Source organism: Camelus dromedarius, chromosome 15 (genome assembly GCF_036321535.1).
Source record: "Camelus dromedarius isolate mCamDro1 chromosome 15, mCamDro1.pat, whole genome shotgun sequence".
Classification (NCBI taxonomy): domain Eukaryota; kingdom Metazoa; phylum Chordata; class Mammalia; order Artiodactyla; family Camelidae; genus Camelus; species Camelus dromedarius.
This window is the reverse complement of record NC_087450.1, coordinates 46642861-46664966: the sequence shown is the minus strand read 5'-3', so window position 1 is coordinate 46664966 and position 22106 is coordinate 46642861. Positions and strand designations below refer to the sequence as shown.

Genomic DNA, 22106 nt, shown 5'->3' with positions numbered 1-22106 from the left:
TGGTGTATTTTAATTCATGTGTACCCAAGACCATGTGGCTCGACTGTCCATTTGACTAACTGCTTACAGCTGTTTTATGAGAGAATTAAATGCTAGCAGACTGAACATCAATGAAAGCAGGACAGTCCTTTGAAATTAAAATTAGGATTCTAAAGGGTACTTTTATTATGGGCTGGGGAATGTATCTTTTAATAGTAGGAAAACAACTCTGAGATTTTAATAGAAGTCAGTGATTCCTATGATGACCTTCGCAGAGTGCATATAATACACAAATTAAGATTATGCTATAATCCTTGTAGGACACTAAAGGTCTGTGATTTTCAACTGTGAATTTGAATCAATGGATAAAAAGACAACATTCCTGGTTTGTTTGCAAAATTGTCTTCCCTTTCTGAATAACCTCAGCCTGTTGCGTAGGTGAATGATAATGCACTTAACCACTTGGTTGGGGATCTTACAAAATAGAGCAGAGGGGTCTTGCTTATTTTACTGAAATTGTAACTGTAAGACAACAGCTGGAAATATAAAGACACTCAGGGTGGGGATTAGAGTTCCAGGCATCAGCTCACTCGGCTTAGCCCTTGAATATGAGTATCAGAGGTACACGACAAGGTCATGGTAATGCACACGGGGCTGAGCCAGGAACTCCAAGGAACACTGAGGGCAGCCAGCTGACGGGAAAGCTTACTGTAATACTTCGGGGAAATGCATTCTGACTTCCCTTCAGTTTGCATAAACCTTTGCCTTTACAAAAATCACCCTGGGGTACCTTCCCATCTCTGTTTAAGTAACATTTGAGAGCATCTTTCTGAAAAGGAGGTGAATCCCCTATGACCTTCTGTCCTACAAGTGGACTTAACCCCACAATGGCAGGGCTTTCAAAACCGAACAAGGCTCCAGATGTTACACAGGCCAAATGTACTTAAGCATATTTCTGTTCTCTCGAGTGGGTGATTGGGTTGCTTAGCTGAATACTTGACAGCTATTAGAGGGATTTGGGTCAGGTTTTAGGCATAAGGTTTTCTTTAAACAAGACTCATTTAGACATAAAATATTTCTCAGGAGAAATCCTGCTAACGGGCTTAATGCAGAAACAGGTCCATGCAAAACAACTCAAATACCCAGGACCAAAGCTAGAAAAAACTCAGCTCAAGACTAAAAGAAGTGATTGTTTTGAGCAAGTCAAAAGTCAGCTTAAAACACAAACACTCCATTTACCCAAAGTTGCTAATACCCACTGGCTTCATTATTAACGGACCGGTTTAGAATGGAGGAGTTGAAGGAAAGTCTTCAAGCTGACATGCGCCAGGCCTACCCCTCCTCATCTAGACCCTTGTCACTGTGGGCCTGGATGAGCTCATTGCTCCTACTATTCTTTAGTTTCTCCTCTTCCTAACCTTTGTGCATATCTTCCTAAACTACTGCCTTCAAAATCTTTAATGACTCTACTTCATCACAGGATTAAATCCACTCCCTCAGCCCAGCTTTTGGGCTAGTCCGCACTGTGTGATTTCCACTCTGGCTTCTAACTCTGTGTCATACCATGAAACATAGTGAGTTCACAGTACGGACAGACAGACCTTAGGGATGAACAGCATGAACACATGTGTCCTGGTATTCCTGCTTCCGAGTTGGGTAAATATTTCTGTTCAGTGCCAGTCAAATTGTCCAGGTGAGGACATTTAAATGCCAAACATGCCTTTCTCTGCTCTAGGGTATAAGGGTTGTAATATATTTTTCAATAAAAGTAGTGAGACCTGAATTATTCCAGATTTATTCAAGCCCCAATATACCAAGCCTAGAGTTATATGCTATCTTATTCCTCTGAATAGAGTAAAATTATTGATCAGAGTTGGTTAGATTAGGTTGGTATGCCTCTATAATACTTATTAAAATAGGACACAGTATTTAAGTATTTAGGGAGAATATTTGAAAGCTTGCCTTAAAAGAAGCTTTACACAGTTGAGAAATATTCATTTATACTTAGCTCATATCCTATTTATAAACATTCTTATTTTCTCATAAAAGCAACTATTCAAGGACATTACTCTAGTACCAGTTACTAATTTTTTTTTTTTTGTAATCAGGCTTTACACTAATTTAGATGAACTTTATAGTAAATTAGGCTAACTTCATGGAGGTTTACCTGAAAGTTGAGTCTCGGCAACAATATGTAACCCTTTAGCCTCATCCTGTTCTGACATCACAGGGGAGGCAGACACTGAGCTAGGGGTGAAGATGGACAAGAGGAGCTGAGCGGTGGGAGGATGAGACCTGAGTAGCCGCTGCTCTTACCTTCAGCAGCTTCATCAGCCCTTCCAGCTGGACCATCAGCTCCCGCCTGCTCTCCTGCAGCGCCGACATCCTCTGCTCCAGTTCATCTTTCCTCTGCCTATCAGAGAGGAGAAGCCCATTAGAAACGAAGAGATGGTCGGGGGGTGGGGGTATAGCTCGGTGGCAGAGCGCATGCTTTGCATGCACAAGGTCCTGGGTTCAATGCCCAGTATCCATTAAAAAAAAAAAAGAAAGAAATGAAGAAATGGAAGAATAGTTAGACCACAGAAAGATACTGTAAATTAAAAACATTAAAAAGCTGTTTGCAATGTGCCTATTGAACAAACATTACAAAAGAAGAAAGAAATGAAGACAAAGGGATCCTCAAAGAAGAGCAGTCGAAGGCCGAGGGAAATGGGTTTCACATCTGATTCTGTTATGGACCAGTGTAGGAGATGCTGAGCAAGTCATTTAAGCTCCTATACAGGGTGCATAAAAGGGAGATAATGTCTTTTTTGCTCACTTTCCTTTACTTTGTGAGACTAGTATGTAAAAATGCTTTGGAAAGCATACACTGCCATACAGAGAAAAAGTATTTTTTTTTTTAACTTTTTTTATTGATATATAATCATTTTACAACGTTGTGTCAAATTCCAGTGTAGAGCACAATTTTTCAGTTATACATGAACATATATATATTCATTGTCACATTTTTTTCTCTGTGAGCTACCATAAGATCTTGTGTATATTTCCCTGTGCTATACAGTATAATCTTGTTTATCTATTCTACAATTCTGAAATCCCGTCTATCTCTTCCCACCCTCTGCCCCCTTGGCAACCACAAGTTTGTATTCTACGTCTATGAGTCTGTTTCTGTTTTGTATTTATGCTTTGTTTGTTTGTTTTTGTTTTTTTTAGATTCCACATATGAGCGATCTTTTTTCTTTCTCTTTCTGGCTTACTTCACTTAGAATGACATAGCAGCACTATTTACAATAGCCAAGGCATGGAGACAGCCTAAATGTCCATCAACAGATGACTGGATAAAGAAGATGTGGTATATTTATACAATGGAATACTACTCAGCCATAAAAACCAACAACATAACGCCATTTGCAGCAACATGGATGGTCCTGGAAAAAGTACTGTTAATACTACTAAAGTGACTTAAAAAATTCTTTAGAAAGTCAAATAGTTCATTTATACATAAAACTAGCCCCAATTTAAATTAATAGTGGAAGAAATGTATGAAAACAGCTCAGAGGAAACAGGGTTCAGGAGTCAGTGCTTCCAGAACCATACATCAGGATCAAAAAGTGTGACAGACATCTGGATGACTCTGTGTCTGAGAGAATTCAGTTTCTCTGAGGACAGATTTCATGTCATCAATTCTAATTCAATCTGTCCAAAACCAAACTTAAGACATTCCTTTCCACCTGGTTCTCTTTCTCAGTTTCCCTGTCTCTCCCACTTTTTCTTATAGTTGTCATGGCTGGAAAACTCAGTCCTCTGATACTTCCCTGTTTATTTCCTATATTCAACCAATCACCCAGTTCAGGTGATTCTTGGACATTCACATCTTTCTATTTACGCTTCTCGGGCTTGATCCAAGTGTTCCTTACCTCACACAAGCAATGGCATCCTAGCTTCATTAATCCCGATTTCATCTCTTATGGTCAGAAAGAAGCAGGAGACTATAAATCAAGAGATTGAAGCCCACCATTTTACTCAATACGCAACCTTGGACAAGTCACTCCACCTGTCTGAGCATCAACTTTTTCTTCTCTAAAATAGGACTAATAATAAGTAACAGCAATATTTTGAGGATCAAGTAAGATAATGGACATGAAAGTGTTCTGTGAACTTTACAATGCTGCTCAAAGGAAAGCTGTGTTCATTTCATCATCCCATGCAATAATCTCAATAGCAGAATTTCTAGCATCACTGGCTCGCCCTGCACAATCTAGACTCTGTTGTCCACTGTGTAGCCACTAGCCACAAATGACTACTGGGCACATGTCTGAACTGAGATGCGTTGTGAGTGTAACATACACACTGGATCTTAAAAACTTAGTGTGAATAAAAGGAAAGTAAAATAGCTTGATAATTGTTCAATGTTTTTAATGATTAAATGTTGAAATGATAATATTTTAGATACGACAGGTTATATAAAAGATAGTGTTAATATTAATGACACCTATCTCCTTTTAGTTTTTCAACATGGTTGTTAGAAAATTTTTAGTATACATATGGCTCACATGACATTTCTATCAGAGAGTGCCGCTCCAGACCCCCCTACATTCTAATCCTTAGTTCCTCACTTCCTATTCCGTTCCATGTCTGGACCTCTGGCCATGGTTCATTTTCCCCTAAGTAGACCCCATCGTTTTACGACTCAAAGCTACTCCTGGACTCTCTTCAAAATGTTATTCACTCCTTAGTGTCCATCCCAAACGTCACTCTTTCCAGGAAGCTACTCCTGACTCCTTTCAGCAGGTATCAGACCCTGCTTAATTATAGAAATTGGTGCTTATCTTTGGCACTTAATTTATTTTACCTTGTACTGCTGTCATTCCTACCATGATGCAAAATCCTTGAGGTGAGGGGATGAGCCTTACTCATCTTTGCAGTTATTAAACGATTAAGAGAATATCATGCATCCAGTGTGGACTCAATTAACATCTAGTGAACTTAACAAAACCATTATTTGAAGCCCTCCAAGGATTTCCAATGATGTATCACTTAAGGCTCTCCAGAATCTGGTTTCAATTATCTAACTAATTTAATCTCCTATCATTGGCACTGTAAAGATTAATTCACTGGATGATTGAAACAATTTCTTAGCATCAAGACTTGTTCCCCTCTCTGAAATGTCTTACTTATTTGGGGGATATTGCCAAACCCCACGTCCACTTCTAATCTGAAATGGTCTGTCCCACATTCCATTCAAACCATACCTACCTTTTCATGGTCTAGCCCAAATTCTACTACCTCCATGGGTTTAACTGCTTCTGGCCTATGTATGTGTTTATATACATATATCTTTCCCTACTCAAATTTCTTTTAATATCCATACTATTTATTAACACTGCAAAATATTACTTAACTGATTATCAAATTATTTTACATTTTGTTTCTAAAACTAGATTATACATTTTTAAGGTAGAATCATTGTCTTCTGGTCTTCATGCTCCCTAAATTTCCAGCACAGGTATAAACTCAATAAGGAGAAGTTGACTCATTCTAATTTTCTAAAAAGCCTTTCTGAACTTCCAAGACTGAATGTAGTACTCTTTCTCCGTGCTGTGAGTGGTCAAATAATTATAATATGTGGCCAAAAATGAATGAACTACAGCTACATGCAACAACATGGAAGGACCCTAAAGAGTAATATTAAGGGGGAAAAAGTCCCAGAAGACTGCACACAATACCATTTTTATAAAGCTCAAAAAACAAAAAGCAAAACTAGACACTTTATTATGTGGGCATACACATATATTTGACAATATTGTTTAAAAAGCAAGGGAATGATAAACCAAATTCTGGATGGAGGTTAGCTTTGGGGAGAGGGTGGAAGCAAAGAAGTGGGATAAGGGGGGCAGATATGCAGATGACATGGTTTAAGCAATATATGAGGTCTCAAGTAGGATGTGGGTTCCCGGGTGTTCATTTTATCATTATGCTTCAGATCTGACTCATTTGTCACTTACATCATTATTATAACAAACATATTAAAAATCATAATAAAGGAGAAAAGATAATCTTGGTGGCCAGGATTCATAACCACTAGCCCTAAGGATGAAACTCTCTTTTTTGCTTTATTACACTAGCTGGGTATTGGCAGTTCCAGGCTTCATATATACTGATCAAAACCAGAAGGATGTCAGAACCTACAAATGAATCTTGCCCTTTACATGTCTTATGATAAACAAAGGTTTGTACTATTAATATAAGTGAATTCAACAATTTCTTTCATGGCTAGTAATTCTGAGAAATTATTTTCTATTCCAAAATCCTAAAGAAATTCTCCTATGTTTTCTTCTAGGAGTTTTAACATTTTTGTTTCCATGTTTAATCCATCTGGTGGTGTTTTCTGCATATAGCCTGAGGAAGAGAGCCAATCTGTTTTGTCCTTATGCATGACCAATTAATTGATCCAGCACACATTAAATAGTCCCTTTTTTTTTCAGTGATATAGAAGCTGCTTTTGAGATTAAATACATTCTGATTTCTCAGGATTTAGACCTTCCTTGGACTTAAGATTAAATTCCTGCTTTTTACTGCCTCATGTGATACTGCTGGATTCAGCCCTTTGGCTATGTAAATCTAGGATTTTTTTCAGATCCCTCCAGCATATGGAAGCACTTCAAGCATCCCAGTTCCAGCAATAGTTAGACTAAAGTATGATAGCTTTTTGCTTTTCTAGATATAAAACAGTCACTTGTGCCTGAGCACTAGGAAAGAAAACAGTGTATCTTACGCCACTAGCTTAGAGTTCCACTTTACCTGAGTCAGCAGCTTTTGCTTTCTCATCCTTCCTAGTGTGACACCAACTGTGCTGATACCCCAACTGTGTGACAGTGGACCCAGAGCAACCAAAATCTCAGCCCAACTAAAGTTAGAAACTAAAGTGAACTTTTAGGAGAATGGGCATTTCTGTATCTCTAATGATTTTCATCTGGATAGTTTAAATTCTTCATGATTTCCTTATTAATGATGTAAATCTAAATATCAGGATAGTTAAAGAAAAACAATGATCTCTATTCTCTAAGAAAAGAAATCATGGTTGGGATTCTAAATGACCTGAGCCAAAGGAAGAACTAAGAAAGAATATTCAGGGGGGAGGGTATAGCTCAAGTGGTAGAGCGCATGCTTACCATGCATGAGGTCTTGGGTTCAAATCCCAACTACCTCCTCTAAAAATAAATAAATGAATAAACCTAATTACCTCCCCCCTCAAAAAAAAAATCCAATAAAAAAATCATAAAAAAAGGACATTCAGCTGTGCAGAATCCCAGATGACAGCATATTTAAAATCAACTGTGGACTGTCAAATGTTCCAACCTAAACAGAAAGAACCCACTGTTTGGAAATCTCAAGGTCTGGTGAAAATCAAATCATTCACTTAGTTTCCATAATGTCTTCACTTATGGAAGAGGATACACACGTCTTTCTAAGATTGATAGGAAATAAGACCCTGACAACTTTGCTCGGGTCATGTGCATGTTATAGTCTTCCTGAAGATTCCTCATTCCCTCCTAGACAACATCAGGCAGGAGCTGAAGTTGCTTTCTACCCCAATCCAGATCCTTTGTTCTTAGTCTCTCAAGCCTTGAGACACTTTACATTTATGTTGAAGTGGGAAGGTACCACAGCCCTAGTGCAAGGGATTCCCACTTGGTTTCACATCTCAGAGGACATGTGTAGAACGCATGCTTTTCCTGCAACGGACTCCTACTCTGACTGTGCTGTGCCAGGAGACTGTACTCACAGCACAGGCAGAGCAGAATTCCTGCCAAGAGTCTCTACAGTTAGACTCATTTGCAAGATAAGATTAAGTGCAACGCACTGTCTTCTTAAAGCAATCACAACAGCCTAACCACTGCTATGCTCGTCCATGGGGCTGCAACAGTGTTAGCCTAGTTCTGGAACGAAGGCAGGAGACCTCAGAGTGATTAATAAAGGAACCCAAACATCCGACGCAGTAACAGAATGAGTGGAATGCTTTAGCTGTTTGTTCTAACATGACTAGTTACACTGCTAAACAGATCCTAGCCCACTAGTTTGGTTTCCTGAGCTGTAAGTTCCTCCCGCAGCAGATGAGAACTGGGGGACAAGTGCAGGAGCCTCCACATACCTCAGCAGCCGCAGCTCTGCCAGCAACGTGGGGTTCTGCTGGGCCTTCTCCGGGGTGGGCTGGGACGCCTGCTCGTGCTCCAGACGGAGACGCTGAATCTCCTGCAGGATCTCTCTAGAGAGGACGGGTGAAAAGGAGATGGCTACGTGGTGCCTCACAGCTCCCTCCCTCTCTTCTTTTTCCTGTTAGAAGTCTTTATTCCAGTAGTGCTGCCTCTGCCAATCTTGTTCTGATTGCTTCTGAATGACCAAGATGTGAAACGGACACCTTCTTGAAACTACTTCACTTGGGATTTCCTCAATAAACAATCCTTTGTGGTAGAAAGTCATACAATTCCTCTTCTCGAGAACTTGAAAATCTTCACAGAAGAAAAATGACATCTAGAATACTCCATTCCTCCTGGGGGTTAGGAAAAAACTCCCTGCAACCCCCTAATGCAGGTCCTGTGCTGACATTCCTCAAGTCCTCCTCTGTCTCCTTTCGTCTCCTGACCCCACCCCGCCCATCCCCACCAAGTGCTGATGGTTGCCACCGGTAAATGGCTTTTCAGTGGGAGAACAGACAGCTGCATGCAGCAACATGGGCCAGGACAGGATGACAAGATAGAGCAGAGGCTCCTGAGAGTAGAGTAGAGAAAGGAATCCTGAGAGGGGAACACACTAGGGGAGGGAGAAAGAGTCTATGGGAGGGCACGTGAGCAGGGTTTTGCACTCCCAGAGTGGACTGCATGCAGAGGTATACAAATTAGTGTCCAGGGCATGCACTGGACTTGGGCTGGCCTATCATCATTGAAGTGGGATCTCCCTTTGTGGTCAAAACCCACCTAGTCTGCAAAAAAAAAAAAAAAAAAGAGAGAGAATCAGATACTCACGTGATAGGCTCAAGCTTCAGAAACTGGCTTGACCTCTGCATTCTTACCTGTTTTTGTTTTCCAGTTCTGCAATAAGTTGTCTTTGTTGTTTGTTGGCATCAAAGTTAAAGCTCAAGTCAGTGGGAGGATGAGTCTAGAGTGAGGAAGAAGAAAGGTTTTACACCAGAAATTGACACAACATTGTAAACTGACTGTACTTCAATAAAAATATTTTTTAAAAAAGTTTTTTTCTTCTGATTTAAATATATCGAGTCCTAAAGGGGCTGTTGATTTTTTAAAAACAGATTTCTGAGGTATAATTTACATACCATAAAATCCACCCATTTTAAGTGCACAATTCAACAAGTCTTAGTAAATTTAAGCAGTTGAGCAAACCAACCACCACAGTCCAGTTTTAGAACATTTTTCGTCACCACAGAAATCTCCCTCATGCCAGTCTGTAGTCAACTACTGCTCCCACTGCCAACCACAGGCAACCACTCATCTGCTTTCTGTCCATAGTTTTGCCTTTTCTAGAAACTTCACATAAAGGGAATCATGCAACATGCAGTCTTGGTTTCTGGCTTCCACTTAGCATGATGTTTCTGAGGTTCATTCATGTTGCTCCATGAAACAGGAGTTCCTTTCTTTTTACTGCTGAATAGTACTCCATTGTTTCCAGCTTTTGGCTATTACAAGTGAAGCTGCTCTGAACCCTCATTTATAAATCTCTGTGTTGATATGTGTTTTTGTCTCTCTTGGATAAATACCTGAGAGGAAATCTTGAGTTATATGATAATTCTGTATTTAGCATTTTGAGAGTGTCAAACTGTTTTCCAGAGTGGCTGAACCATTTTATGATCTGACCAACAAAGAATGAGTGTTCCAATTTCTCCATATCTTTGCCAATATTTGTCATCGTCTTTTTGATTTTAACCATTCCAGTGGGCGTGAAGTACCTACCTGTGGTTTTTTTGTTTGTTTTAAAATTGAGATATAATTTACATGTCATAAAATCTACCCTTTTAAAGTATACAATTCAGTGGTTTAAACTTATATTTATGAGGTTGTGAGCCCATCATCAGTATCTAATTCCAGTGCACTTTCATCATCCCAAAAAGAAACCCACAGTCACTCTCCATTCCCCCATCCCCACCCCCTGACAATTGCTAATCTACTTTCCGCATCTATGGATTTGCCTATTCTGGACAGTTCATATAAACGGAATCATGCAATATGTGATCTTTTATGCATGATTTCTTTCCCTTAGCAAACATTTTCAAGGTTTATCCATGCTGTAGTATCGGTACTTCATTTCTTCTTATGGATGAATAATACTCCATCATACGATATATCATACCTTGTTTATCCATTCAATAACTGACATCTGGGTTGTTCCCATTTTGGGGGCTATTTTGAATAATGCATTTGTGAACAAGTTTCTGCATGGAGACATGATTTCATTTTTCTTGGGTATACATCTAACAGTGGAATTGCTAGGTCATATATAGTAACTGTCTTTTGAGGAACTGCCGAACTGTTTCTCTATGTGGCTGTACCATTTTTCATTCACACCAGCAAGATATGAGAGGTCCATTTTTCCCACATGCTTGCCACATTGCTTGTTATTGTCCATGTTTCTGATCAGTCATCCTAGTCAGTATGAAATGGTACCCTTTGTAAATTCAATTTGCATTTCCTCAATGATTAATATATTGCTCATACTTTCATGTGCTTTTTGGCCATCTGTATGTCTTCTTTGGAGAAATCATGATGGTTTTGATTTGCATATCCACTGATATTTCTGACCCTTGTTACCTCTTTTAAGAATATGGAAGCCACTCAACACAAAATAGAAAATGGATGACTAGGTGACATTTCCCTTTTACTGATTAACCAGAATGGAAGCTCTCAGTGAAGGCTCTGGGATGGCTATGCTTCACTCTGTATTCTCAGTTCTGCCCCAAATATGATCTACGATGAAGCAGAAACCTTGTTTCCTGTCCAGAGCTTAAAGATGCAATAAGTAATTCTTTTCATGTGGAATTTCCTAAATAAACAGGAGTAAAAGAGCATAGTAAATCTCAGTGACAGGCTTTTTTTTTTTTTAATCAAATTACCAAATATTTTTCTTATTTAAAAGAAAAAAAAAAAGGTGATCTTTCTTCCTCCAGAGAAGAGTGGACCAGCAGCCAATTGAGCAAATTCTCTATATTCCATTTAGAGTCTTGTGAGAGTCTGAGTTAAATCTCAGAAAAACGGCTTACCTGAGACTGAACCTGCTACAGATAACAGATTTACTATTCCTGAAAACTGGAGTTAAAGCTAATAGCTCTTTATAAGAGTGGAACCAGGGGAAATTATGGGTGAGGAAGTGAGCTCTGAAAGGACTTTGCTTCATATGATGACAAGCAAACAGAAACCCCGTAGCACTTCACTGGAAATTTCTAAAGAATCTCTTTAGTTTTAAATGCCTGTACACTTGAAACTAACACAGTATTGAAAAATCAACTGTATTTCAATAAATTAAAACAAACAAGGAAAGTCAGAGAAGCTGTCACAGCCCTGATGAGCCTATGGAATCATGACAACTAAATGTAATGTGGTATCTTGCCTGGAACCCCAGAACAGAAAAAAGATAGAAAAATATTAGGTAAACACTGACAAAATCTGAATAAAGCACAGACTTTAGTTAATAATAATGTATTGGTATTGGCTTATTAACTACAATAAACATGTTAAGGTAAGATGTTAATAATAGGGGAAACTGAACATGGTTATAAGGAAACTGCTCTAGCTTCATAATTTTTCTATAAATCTAAAACTGTTCTATAATTTAAAAGTTTATTAAAAACAATCGCTGCTTCTGCTACTAAGTGGAGGATTTACTGTAGTGGGATAAGGATGGAAGCAGGTAGACCAGTTAGGAATCCTAAGTTTTGCTTACTTGCCATGTAAACCTTGAGTTATTTTATTTTACCATATACCTTTATTTTTTGGTCTGTAAAATAGGAATATTTTTGGAAAGAAATGTGAAGAGGATCCCTTCCTCTGGTACATGAGTATTCTCTTAGGTTTAGGTAATCTCACAGAGCTCCATCATCTTTAATGAGATGGAGACAGATCTGAAAAATATAAGGTAAGAAACAAGACCCCACTGAGTAAAGCTGGGCACATGTTATGAAACCAAGGAAAGCTGACAAGGTCAGCAAACTATAATCTGATAGTATGCATCTGTGGAGCCTCCTAAAAAGAGATTGGAAGCTTCCCATCTGTATGAACTTGGCAGGATGAGTTCTAAAGAGATGTGCCCAGTATCAACTAGACTTTTGTTGTGTCCCAGGGGAAGCTGTCCCATCATCCCAACCCCACTTAGACTAACTGAAGGGCTATGGGTTATTAATTTCTCTCTCAAAAACCCAATAATGTTATTTAGAGTGGTGGTTCCCAAGCTAGCTGTAAGTCAAAAGCCTGGAAATTTTCTTTTTCTTTTTTAAATTAAAATCAATGGACCCTGCTAAAGCCAGAGATTCTGATTCAGGAGGTCTGAGGCAAAGCCAAGAATCTATATATTTTAAAAATGCTGCATACATGATTATAGTATGTAGCCAAGTTTGACAATGACTACTTTATAGGGGTTTTAAGTCATTAAATGTGTGCAAAACGTCACATGAAAATACTGCTGATCTTCAATTCTAAGAAGCCATAAGGCTATTTCTGGCTTGGTGCAGGGGTGGAGCAGCTGACTCGACAATGAGGCTGAAGTCTGGGACAGGGCTATGTGAAAACAATCTCTTTTCAAAAATGTGTAAATGTTAGGTAGTATGACAATGGACAGCAGTTTCCCTTTCCTTTCACCTTCCTTTCAAGTTGTCCATAATGAGTTTTCAATTTTTTCATAGAGGAAAAAACAAACAAACAAAAAACCCAAAAAACCACTTGATTACATCAAATGCTAGTGATGCTTGTGGCAAAATTTTAAGATCTGCTGTTATTACTATGATTTGTCACACACTGTAGTTTTTCTAAAAAGTAATTTAGGCACTTCAGGGAAACAAATTAGCACTCCTGGCTTATCTAAACAACCTACAATTTCTTGATTTGAAGGTCAGCTTGAAGAGGTTTCAGTGGCCATGTCTGCTACCTGGGGAGACATGAGGGTCTGATGCTGGACCATGCTATAGGGTGTAATGCCAGCTGCTAAAATGATTTAATGATATTTCTCTGTGGAAGGTTTTTGAAAAAAAAAAAAATCAATACAAAGCCTATCTGACAGGCTATAAATAAATTCTTTTGAGCACTACACCCACTTTATGCAAAGCACTTATATCAGTTGGAGATTAGCAGATTAGAAATTTTCTGTTTAACAGAAATCTAGTCAAGAAGAAATCTTCCTGAGAGACCCAATATTTATAAGATAATGACACTTTAGAAAATAGACTGCAGATGAAAGAGACCATATCAGTATTTAGTCTCAAGACCATTCTAACAATTATCATTTTCACATGAATTAGAGAATTGGCATCAGAAACTATCAGGTGTAAACAGACTTATCTTTTTTGCAGTAAAGCAGTACTAGGATCTCCTTTTCAGGGTAAAATGGCTTTGGAGCTTTTATTTACAAAATTTTAAAAGTACTATGTAAAACCAACAAGACTATATAATGGCATTAAGTACACTTAATTTTAAAAATCCAACCACAATGCTGTCCCATTTCAACAAATTTAATTAATTTTATTTATAAATTTTAATTTCTAGAATAACTCGAACGTTTGTGACTGATTGAGGGCATGTATAAGGTTTAACTAATTAAATAGAACTTGTCTTTTTCCCAGGTTTTTTTTTCCTACTCTGTTCCATATCACTAATCTTTAGCATTGATAGAGTCAGACATATGACAATATTAGATTCTCAAGGAAAAGATTTTGAAGTCTAGACAAACCCAAAGGAATAAATTATTCTTGGAGGGCGAAACAAAGCAAGACTCTACAGGCAGCTTTTATAACTCTACTTCCCTATGAAAAAGTAAATATAAATTGGTACATATTTCTAAAATTAATATGTTGTGTTTGTAGAATATGGTCCTTCAAGACCTGGTCTGTATGTCCAGTCTAATTTCACTCTAGTATTGTTCTCTGGAGCACAGAGAACAATACTGGACCTAACGGTCTGTGATTCCTATAATTTCTCTAGGAAATCTATGCCGGCCCCACGGTCATCAAGATATTTTTCTATTTTCATTTAGTAGCTTTATGGTTTTAGCTTTTATGTTTAAGTTTATGATATACTTCAAATTGATTTTTATACATGGTGTGAGGTAGGGGTAGAGGTTCTTTCTTTTCATACAAATGAACAGTTGTTCCAACAGCAGTTGTTAAAAAAAATTTTCCTTTCCCAATTAATTACTTTTGTGCCTTGTCAAAAGTCATTTCAACTTATGACTCTGTTTTGTGGATGATTTGCATACTTTTGCCAACACCACTCTTTCTTGATTACTGTGACTTTAGAGTAGGTCTTGATGTTAAGTAGGGTTGAGTTCTCCAAATAGGCTCTTTTCCAAGACTGTTTTGGTTATTCTAAGTTCTTTGGTTTTTTAAAGATATATTTGAAAATCAGCTGGGTCATTTCTGCAAATAAAGTAGAGATTTTGATTGATATTGAATCTATAGATCAATTTGGGGAAATCTGCCATCTAATAACACTGAATCTTTCGATTCATGGATATGGCACACCTCTCCATTTATTAGGTTTTCTTTCATTTCTCTTAGCAATATTTTATAGTTCTCAGTTTTGAACACCTTTCATTAAATTTATCCATAAGTATTTGATAGTTTTTAATGTTATAGTAAATAGTATTTTTCCTAAATTTAATTTTCTAATGCTCACTGCTTGTAGATAGAAACACAATCAATTTTTACATATTGGGAGAGAAGCAAGATGGTGGAATAGAAGGACGCTTGTAGCTCACCCTCTCCCACAAATTCACCAAAACTCACATCTACGGACCTACTTAGCCAACCAGAGCACCTGCCAAACTCCGACAGAACATCACCCTCTTTGAAAGACAAAGATGCCAAAAATCTGGTAGGAGAAAAGGAAAACAGAAAGAAGAAAAAGCAAAACAGTGCAGGACCGATCCTGAGGGGAGGGAGTGGCAATGGAGGACTGGTGCTCATTCGCTCGGTCTCCCTTCTCCAACGGAGAGGCCAGTGGGAAAGAGGGGGAGCCTCCGAGGCTCAGATCTGCCCCGAGCATCCCTTGACCGAAAGAACTGAGTTAAATGGGCACAAAGGGTCCCTGCAACACCCAGCCCGAGATGCGAGCTTGCAGCTGGGGCTGGGCCAGGCTGCCCGAGCCAGGCAGAGGACTGGGGCAGCTGCACTGAGGCAGCCCCAGGGAACTGCAGGGTGCTGCGCACTGTGGTTGGAAAGGGATACAGAGCAGAACAACCTCGGTCCCTCATAAATTGCGAAAAAAGCAAAGCAACACGGCTGGTGCGCCCTGGGGGGAGGGCGCCGTAGCCTTTGTCTCCTCAGACCTGTGCAGCCATTACTGGCGCTTCTCGCAAGAAGAGAGGTGGGGTGCAGCCACAGCCGCCATCTCCTCCTGTGCGCAGTGCCCAGGCGGGGGCGGGGCCGAGACCTGAATCTGCACCCAGGGGCTCCGCAACCTCCTAGGAAGGACTGAGACTTGTTTACAGCCCGAAGCAGATAGGATCTTTCTGCCCTGGCACTGCAGAGAACTAGCGCCGCCAAGACAAATAAGGAGCTGAGATTTGGCATGGAGCAGGGGCGGAGCCATTCTGCAGTCTTCCCCGAGCCCGCCTTCGGGGCGCCCACCCGAGGCGGAGTGGGCAGCTGCACAGAGCAGCAGAGCAACCAGCACCCAGAGAGGGCAGGCGGCCACCCGCCTTCCTGGCAGGAATGCAGCACCTGACCACAGTGCTGGGAGGGGGCGTGATCCGCCCACCTGCCTCACCAAGCGCAGCATCTGACTGCGACATCGGGAGGGGGAGTGACCCACCCCCCCACAGGGTTAAGAGCTCAGCATCTGACCCAGTGTTGGGAGGGGGCACAATCTGCTAGCTGACAGCCACTGGGAGCAGCACAGACGAGGGCGCCAACAGAGGGCCCCTGGAAACAGCAAGCTGAGTTCGCAAAACAGGGCGAAGACACAAAGACCTCTCGATAAAATCATTAAGAGCACACCGTCTCCAGGAGAACTAGGTAACTGATACTCCTTAAGCCACAGTGCCAGAGAGATATAAGCAACATGAAGAAGCAGAGGAACCACTCCCAATTAAAAGATCAAGAGAAATCCCCTGAAAGTATGATCAAGGAAATAGACATTGATGGCCTACTAAATTAAGATTTCAAAAAAAGGAGGGATCAAAATACTGAAGGAACTAAAAGAAAGTGTTTAGAGATAAAATATGTCAAAAATGAAATAGAAGCTATAAAGAAGAACCAAGTAGAATTAGTAAACTCATTTGCTGAGATGAGAGCTGACCTAAAGGCCGTACAAAGCAGGCTAGCTAATGCAGAGGAACGAATAAGTGACCTAGAAGACAGGACAACAGAAAGCACCCAATCAGAACAGCTGAGAGAAAAACAAATAAAAAACAATGAAAACAATATAAGGGACCTATGGGATAATACAAAGTGTGCCAATCTATGCATAATAGGGGTTCTAGAAGGGGAAGAAAGAACAAAGGGGATTGAAAAGGTATTTGAAGAAATCATGACTGAAAACTTCCCAAACCTAAAGGAATCAGATATCCAAGTACAGGAGGCTCAGAGGGTCCCAAACAGGAAGAACCCAAACAGACCCACACCAAGACATACCATAATCAAGATGGCCAGAGTCAAGGATAAAGAAACAATCCTAAAGGCAGCAAGAGAAAAACAAAGAGTGAGTTACAAGGGAACTCCCCATAAGGCTCTCAGCTGATTTCTCTACACAAACACTACAGGCCAGAAGGGAGTGGCAAGATATCAAAGTCCCGAATGAAAAAAAGATGCAGCCTAGGATACTCTATCCAGCAAGGCTATCCTTTAGAATAGAAGGAGAGACAAAGAACTTCACAGACAAGCAAAACTTAAGACAGTTTAGCAACACTAAACCCATGCTAAAAGAAATATTAACAGGTCTACTCTAAATAGAAAAGAAGCAGGATGCTACAAAAATGAGAAACTCATAACCAGAAAGGAGATAACTGCCATGAATTACAAAAAGAATAAACACAAAATTATAAAAGAAGACATCTAAATCATTAAGAGTGGGAGAGGGAAGCAAGGAAAGCCACTGTGCAAAACAGTATGGAGATTCCTCAAAAGACTAGGAATAGACTTACCATATGACCCAGGAATCCCGCTCCTGGGCATATATCCAGAAGGAACCCTACTTCAAAATGACACCTGCACCCCAATGTTCATAGCAGCACTATTTACAATAGCCAAGACATGGAAACAGCCTAAATGTCCATCAACAGATGACTGAATAAAGAAGATGTGGTATATTTATATGATGGATTACTATTCAGCCACAAAAACCGACAACATAACGTCATTTGCAGCAACATGGATGTTCCTGGAGAATGTCATTCTGAGTGAAGTGAGCCATAGAGAGAGAGAAAAATACTATGTGAGATCGCTCATATGAGGAATCTAAAAAAAGAAAAAACAACCAAAACATAAATACAAAACAGAAACAGACTCATAGACACAGAGTACAAGCTTGGGGTTGCCGACAGGGAAGGGGTGGAAAGGGACAGACTGGGATTTTAAAATGCAGAGTAGATAAACAAGATTATACTGTATAGCACAGGGAAATATATGCAGGATCTTGTGGTATCTCACAGCAAAAGAAAAATGTGACAATATATGTATGTTCATGTATAGCTGAAAAATTGTGCTCTACACCGGAATTTGACACAACATTGTAAAATGACTATAACTCAATAAAAAATGTTAAAAAAATTTTTTACATATTGATTTTGTATGCTGCCACGCTGTTATGAAGTCATATAACTGTTCTAGTAGTGTTCTTCCAGAACTTTCCTTAGGACTTCCTATATACAATCATGTCATCTGCAAATAATGACAGTTTTACATCTTCCTTTCCAATATTTAAGCCATTTTTTTTTGTCACATTGCACTGCCTGGGACCTTGTGTACAATTTTGAATAGAGGTGGTGGAACTAAACATCTCTGACCTGTTCTCAATATTACAGGGAAATATTCCAAAATTTAATCTTTAAGTGTCTTTATTAGCTGTAGGTTTTTTGTAGGTGTTCTTTATCAAGTTAAAGAACTTCTATAGTATTGAGAAGTTTTATCAAAAATGGGTATTATATTTTGTCAAATGCCTTCTTTGCATCTACTGCAATACTACAATTTTCTTAATTAAATTGCTAACGTGGTGAATTACGCTGACTGATTTTCCTGTGTTAAATAAATTTGCATTCCTAGGATAAATCTCACTTGGTCATGGAGTATTATCCTTTTTACATATTGCTGGATTCAATTTGCTGATATTTTGATAAGATTTTTACAACTATGTTCATTGTAGAACTTGGTCATCAACTTTCTCTTCTTGTAGTGTCCTTGTATTGTTTTGGTATTGGGTTTTAGTGGCTTGATGATTTGGAAAGTGTTCCTTCTCTCTCTATTTTCTGAAAGTTTGTGCCAGACTGTTACTATTTCCTCTTTAAGTATATGATAGTATTTAATAGTTAAGCCATCTGAGCCTGGAGTTTTTGAAGTTAATTATGAATTCAATTTATTTAAAGGATTTTAAAACTATTGAGATTTTCTATTTATTCTGATGTCAGTTTTTGTTTATTTGTGTCTTTCAAATTGTCTATTTCATCTAGGTTGTCAAATTTATTGGCAAAGAGCTGTTCATAGTATTTCATCATCCTTATAAGGTCTACAGGATCTGTAGCGATGTCCCTTCTTTCATTCTTGATATTGGTAATTTGTGTTTTGTTTCTTTCCTTTTTTTCTTTTTTTAATTGAAGTATACTTGATGTACAATACTGTGTTAGTTTCAGGTATATAGTATAGTGGTTCAGAGTTTTTGCAGATTATATTCCATTATATGTTATTACAAGATAATGGGTATAATGTTCTGTGCTATACAGTAAACCCTTACTGCTTATCTACTTTATTATGTATAGTAGTTTCTATCCGTTAATCCCATATATCTAATTTGTCCCTCCCCACTTCCCTCTCTCCTTTGATAACCACAAGTTTGTTTTCTATGTCTGGGAGTTTATTTCTGTTTTGTTTATACATTTATTTGTATTGTTTTTTAAGATTCCACATATAAGTGATATCATATAGTATTTGTCTTTCTGACTTATTTCACTAAGTATAATAGTTTCTAGGTCCATCCATGTTTCTGCAAGTGGCAATATTTCATTCTTTTTTTAATGTCTTAATAATATTCCATTGTGTATGTATGTATGTATGTATGTGTATATATATATATATATATGCCACATCTTCTTAATCCAATCGTCTGTTGATGGGCACTTGGGTTGCTTCCATGCCTTGGCTATTGTAAACAGTGCTAACATGAACACTGAGGTGCATGCATCTTTTCAAATTAGTGTTTTCGTTTTTTCCAGATACATACCCAGGAGTGGAATTACTGGATCATACAGTAGTTCTATTTTTAGTTTTTTTAAGGAAGCTTCATTCTGTTTTCCATACTGGCTGTACTAATTTAGATTCCCACCAACAGTGTACGCAGGTTCCCTTTTCTCCACTTCTTCTCTTTTTTTCTTGATCAAGATTTCTAGGGGCTTATTAATTTTATTGATCTTTTTTAAAGAACCAAATTCTGGTTATTTGACTTTCTTTTATTGATTCATTTTTTAAAGAAAGACAATATTGAAGATAAAATTAAAGGCTACTACAGTCCTTTCCCTAAACCCATTCTCTTCCTCCTGTCTCTGAGGTATCTACTGTCCTGAGTTTCATGTTTACCATTCCCTTACCAATTGCATATTAAAGTAATGCAAATTTCTGCTAGTCCACTGGAGTCCTCTATTTACTCACCATGTTTCCTGCCTCTGCAGCCAGCCGGGCAGCATAGCGAGCTATAAGCCGATGTTCCTCGTCCAGTCGGCTCGGACTGTCCAGGACACTGCCAAGGAGATAAAAATTCAACAGGTGTCTAATAAACATCCCTTACTCTTGCTTCTCTCTCAGAAAGCACAGATGGGAGAAATGCTTCTGAAAAAGAAGGATGACGAAAGAAATGGAGACCTGGGTCATAGATACTACTGGTCTTCTGAGACACAAGGGATTTAGAGAAATGATGAGGCCATGCGTATCACTTCTCTTTAGAAAGATATCCCTGTTGCTCCCACACCATCAGAGGGGCACTTCTTTTTGAATGCAAGGGCTGAGAAAAGACAGGGCATCTATAAATTCTGAGAGAACGATTTTCAATCGTTTAAAAAATCCTCATGACTTTTAGATATCGGTCTTGAATTCAAAAAGACCGAGAGAAAACTAAAGCACCATGAAAAACAGAGGGCTGAGGAAAAGTACACTTAACACTGGTTGAGCAGAACTGAGGAACACAAGCTGGGGCAGGTTCAATAGAGGGTGGAGTTGGAGAAGATTCCTTGGTATCCAACATTCCCTTTCAGCGCCTCTTTCTCTTCTTTTACCATGCTTGCTCCACAACTGCAGCCCCGTCTTAGACTGAAATTATTTGGTCTGTTACTTTCTTTTCTTTTTTTTTTTTAATGGAGGTACTGGAGATTGAACCCTGGACCTTGTGCATGCTGAGCATGTGCTCTGCCACTGAGCTACACCACCACTCCCCTAGTCCTTTACTCTAAACAAGAGTTCTGGCACTCTAAAAATGTGAAGATCCACTAAGGTGGGATATCAGATGGTGCCACACCTGGATGAAAGAAGGGTTTTTGAGTGGTAGGCTAGTGTTGTGTACCTGTGCTGCTAACAGGGAGCTTTTGGCTGATTATGATTTACTCCTTTAATTTAGCATGTTATGTTTAGCCCCATCAGGGCACACCTAAACTAACTGGGACTGTGGCTATATACTTCTCTGTGTTGAAGTCTGGCAGATGCTTTAAGACATGAGTGATGATGACTCACTGACCAGAGATGGCTGCCGTGGCTTGCATCTACTTTGGCTCTAGGTTCTTGGAGTTCCAAAAACCCTTGATTGGGATTTAGCAGGAAGACAAGATACGAAATATGACAAAAATGTGAAAAAAATTAAAGACATGAGTTCAATATTCATTAAATCTTATTATAATTACTAAGGGGAATCTGGGAAGGATGAAGCTAAATTAACAGAGATCTGTCTGGACTTTTCCTGTATGAAATTAACTATATTTTCCTTAGTTTTTTTTTTTTTTTTTAAACCTTCCTGTATTTCTGTCTCTGTGTTTAGCTTAACTTGGTCTTTCTTCTAAAATGGATTTTTTAAAAAAAATGTGCTGTAAGTCTCCTGCCAATGACACTTCTCAACACTACATAATTTTAGGTATGCAAATGTCAGTCTCTAGCATGTGTTATCATTTTCTCAAAAGATAACCTCGTAATAAGAACATGCCACCATAAGTTGGCTTTAATACTTTAGGGTCAAGGCCCCAAGGTCAGCGCTGAACTGTAATATTTGTGCCTTAAAGATGTTTCTCTGAAATAAGAGGACTATCTTCATCTTTTAAATGGGTGGTGGGTGTGGGCATGGACAACAAAATGAACATTTCACAATACAAGTGGACACTATTATGGAGGGAGTGGCAGCCTAAGAAGAGGGACTGAAAGTGGCTGTCCTCTGTTTTTTGGCAAAGAATACAATAGGTTCCTGTGTGCAAAAGAGCTCTCCTTTCCCCACCACAGCGCATCTCCCTGGGAGGGTCAGCCCTGTTTGTCATTTAGACCTGGGTGCGGATGACATAGTTGCTTTAACTGGTTATACTTTCCAGCCAGAAACTAGAACTTGACGTTGATGAGAGGTTTTAATGTCAGTGAAAACTATGAGGGAAATTAGAAAGGTTCCTTATTCTTCTGCTTGAGCTGATTTTCATTTTCAGAATTAGTTAGCCAGGAAATGTCTGACTTTGAGGAAGTATGC

General features: G+C 39.0%; 1 protein-coding gene and 1 non-coding gene across 19 annotated transcripts in view; one reads left to right on the top strand and one right to left on the bottom strand.

The window, feature by feature from the left end:
• Positions 1-22106, bottom strand: part of DTNB (dystrobrevin beta) — a 211535-nt gene that overhangs the window by 34047 nt on the left and 155382 nt on the right. For 17 of the 18 annotated variants that reach the window (XM_031466695.2, XM_031466696.2, XM_031466694.2 and 14 more), the window contains 4 exons: positions 20048-20135; positions 9050-9135; positions 8132-8245; positions 2296-2392 (listed from right to left, as the gene is read on the bottom strand). In XM_031466695.2, the coding sequence (XP_031322555.2) occupies positions 2296-2392; positions 8132-8245; positions 9050-9135; positions 20048-20135 (385 nt within the window). The other variant, XM_064494692.1, reaches the window with a different exon arrangement.
• Positions 7116-7190, top strand: TRNAG-ACC (transfer RNA glycine (anticodon ACC)). The gene has a single exon. It is a non-coding gene; the product is annotated as a tRNA-Gly (tRNA).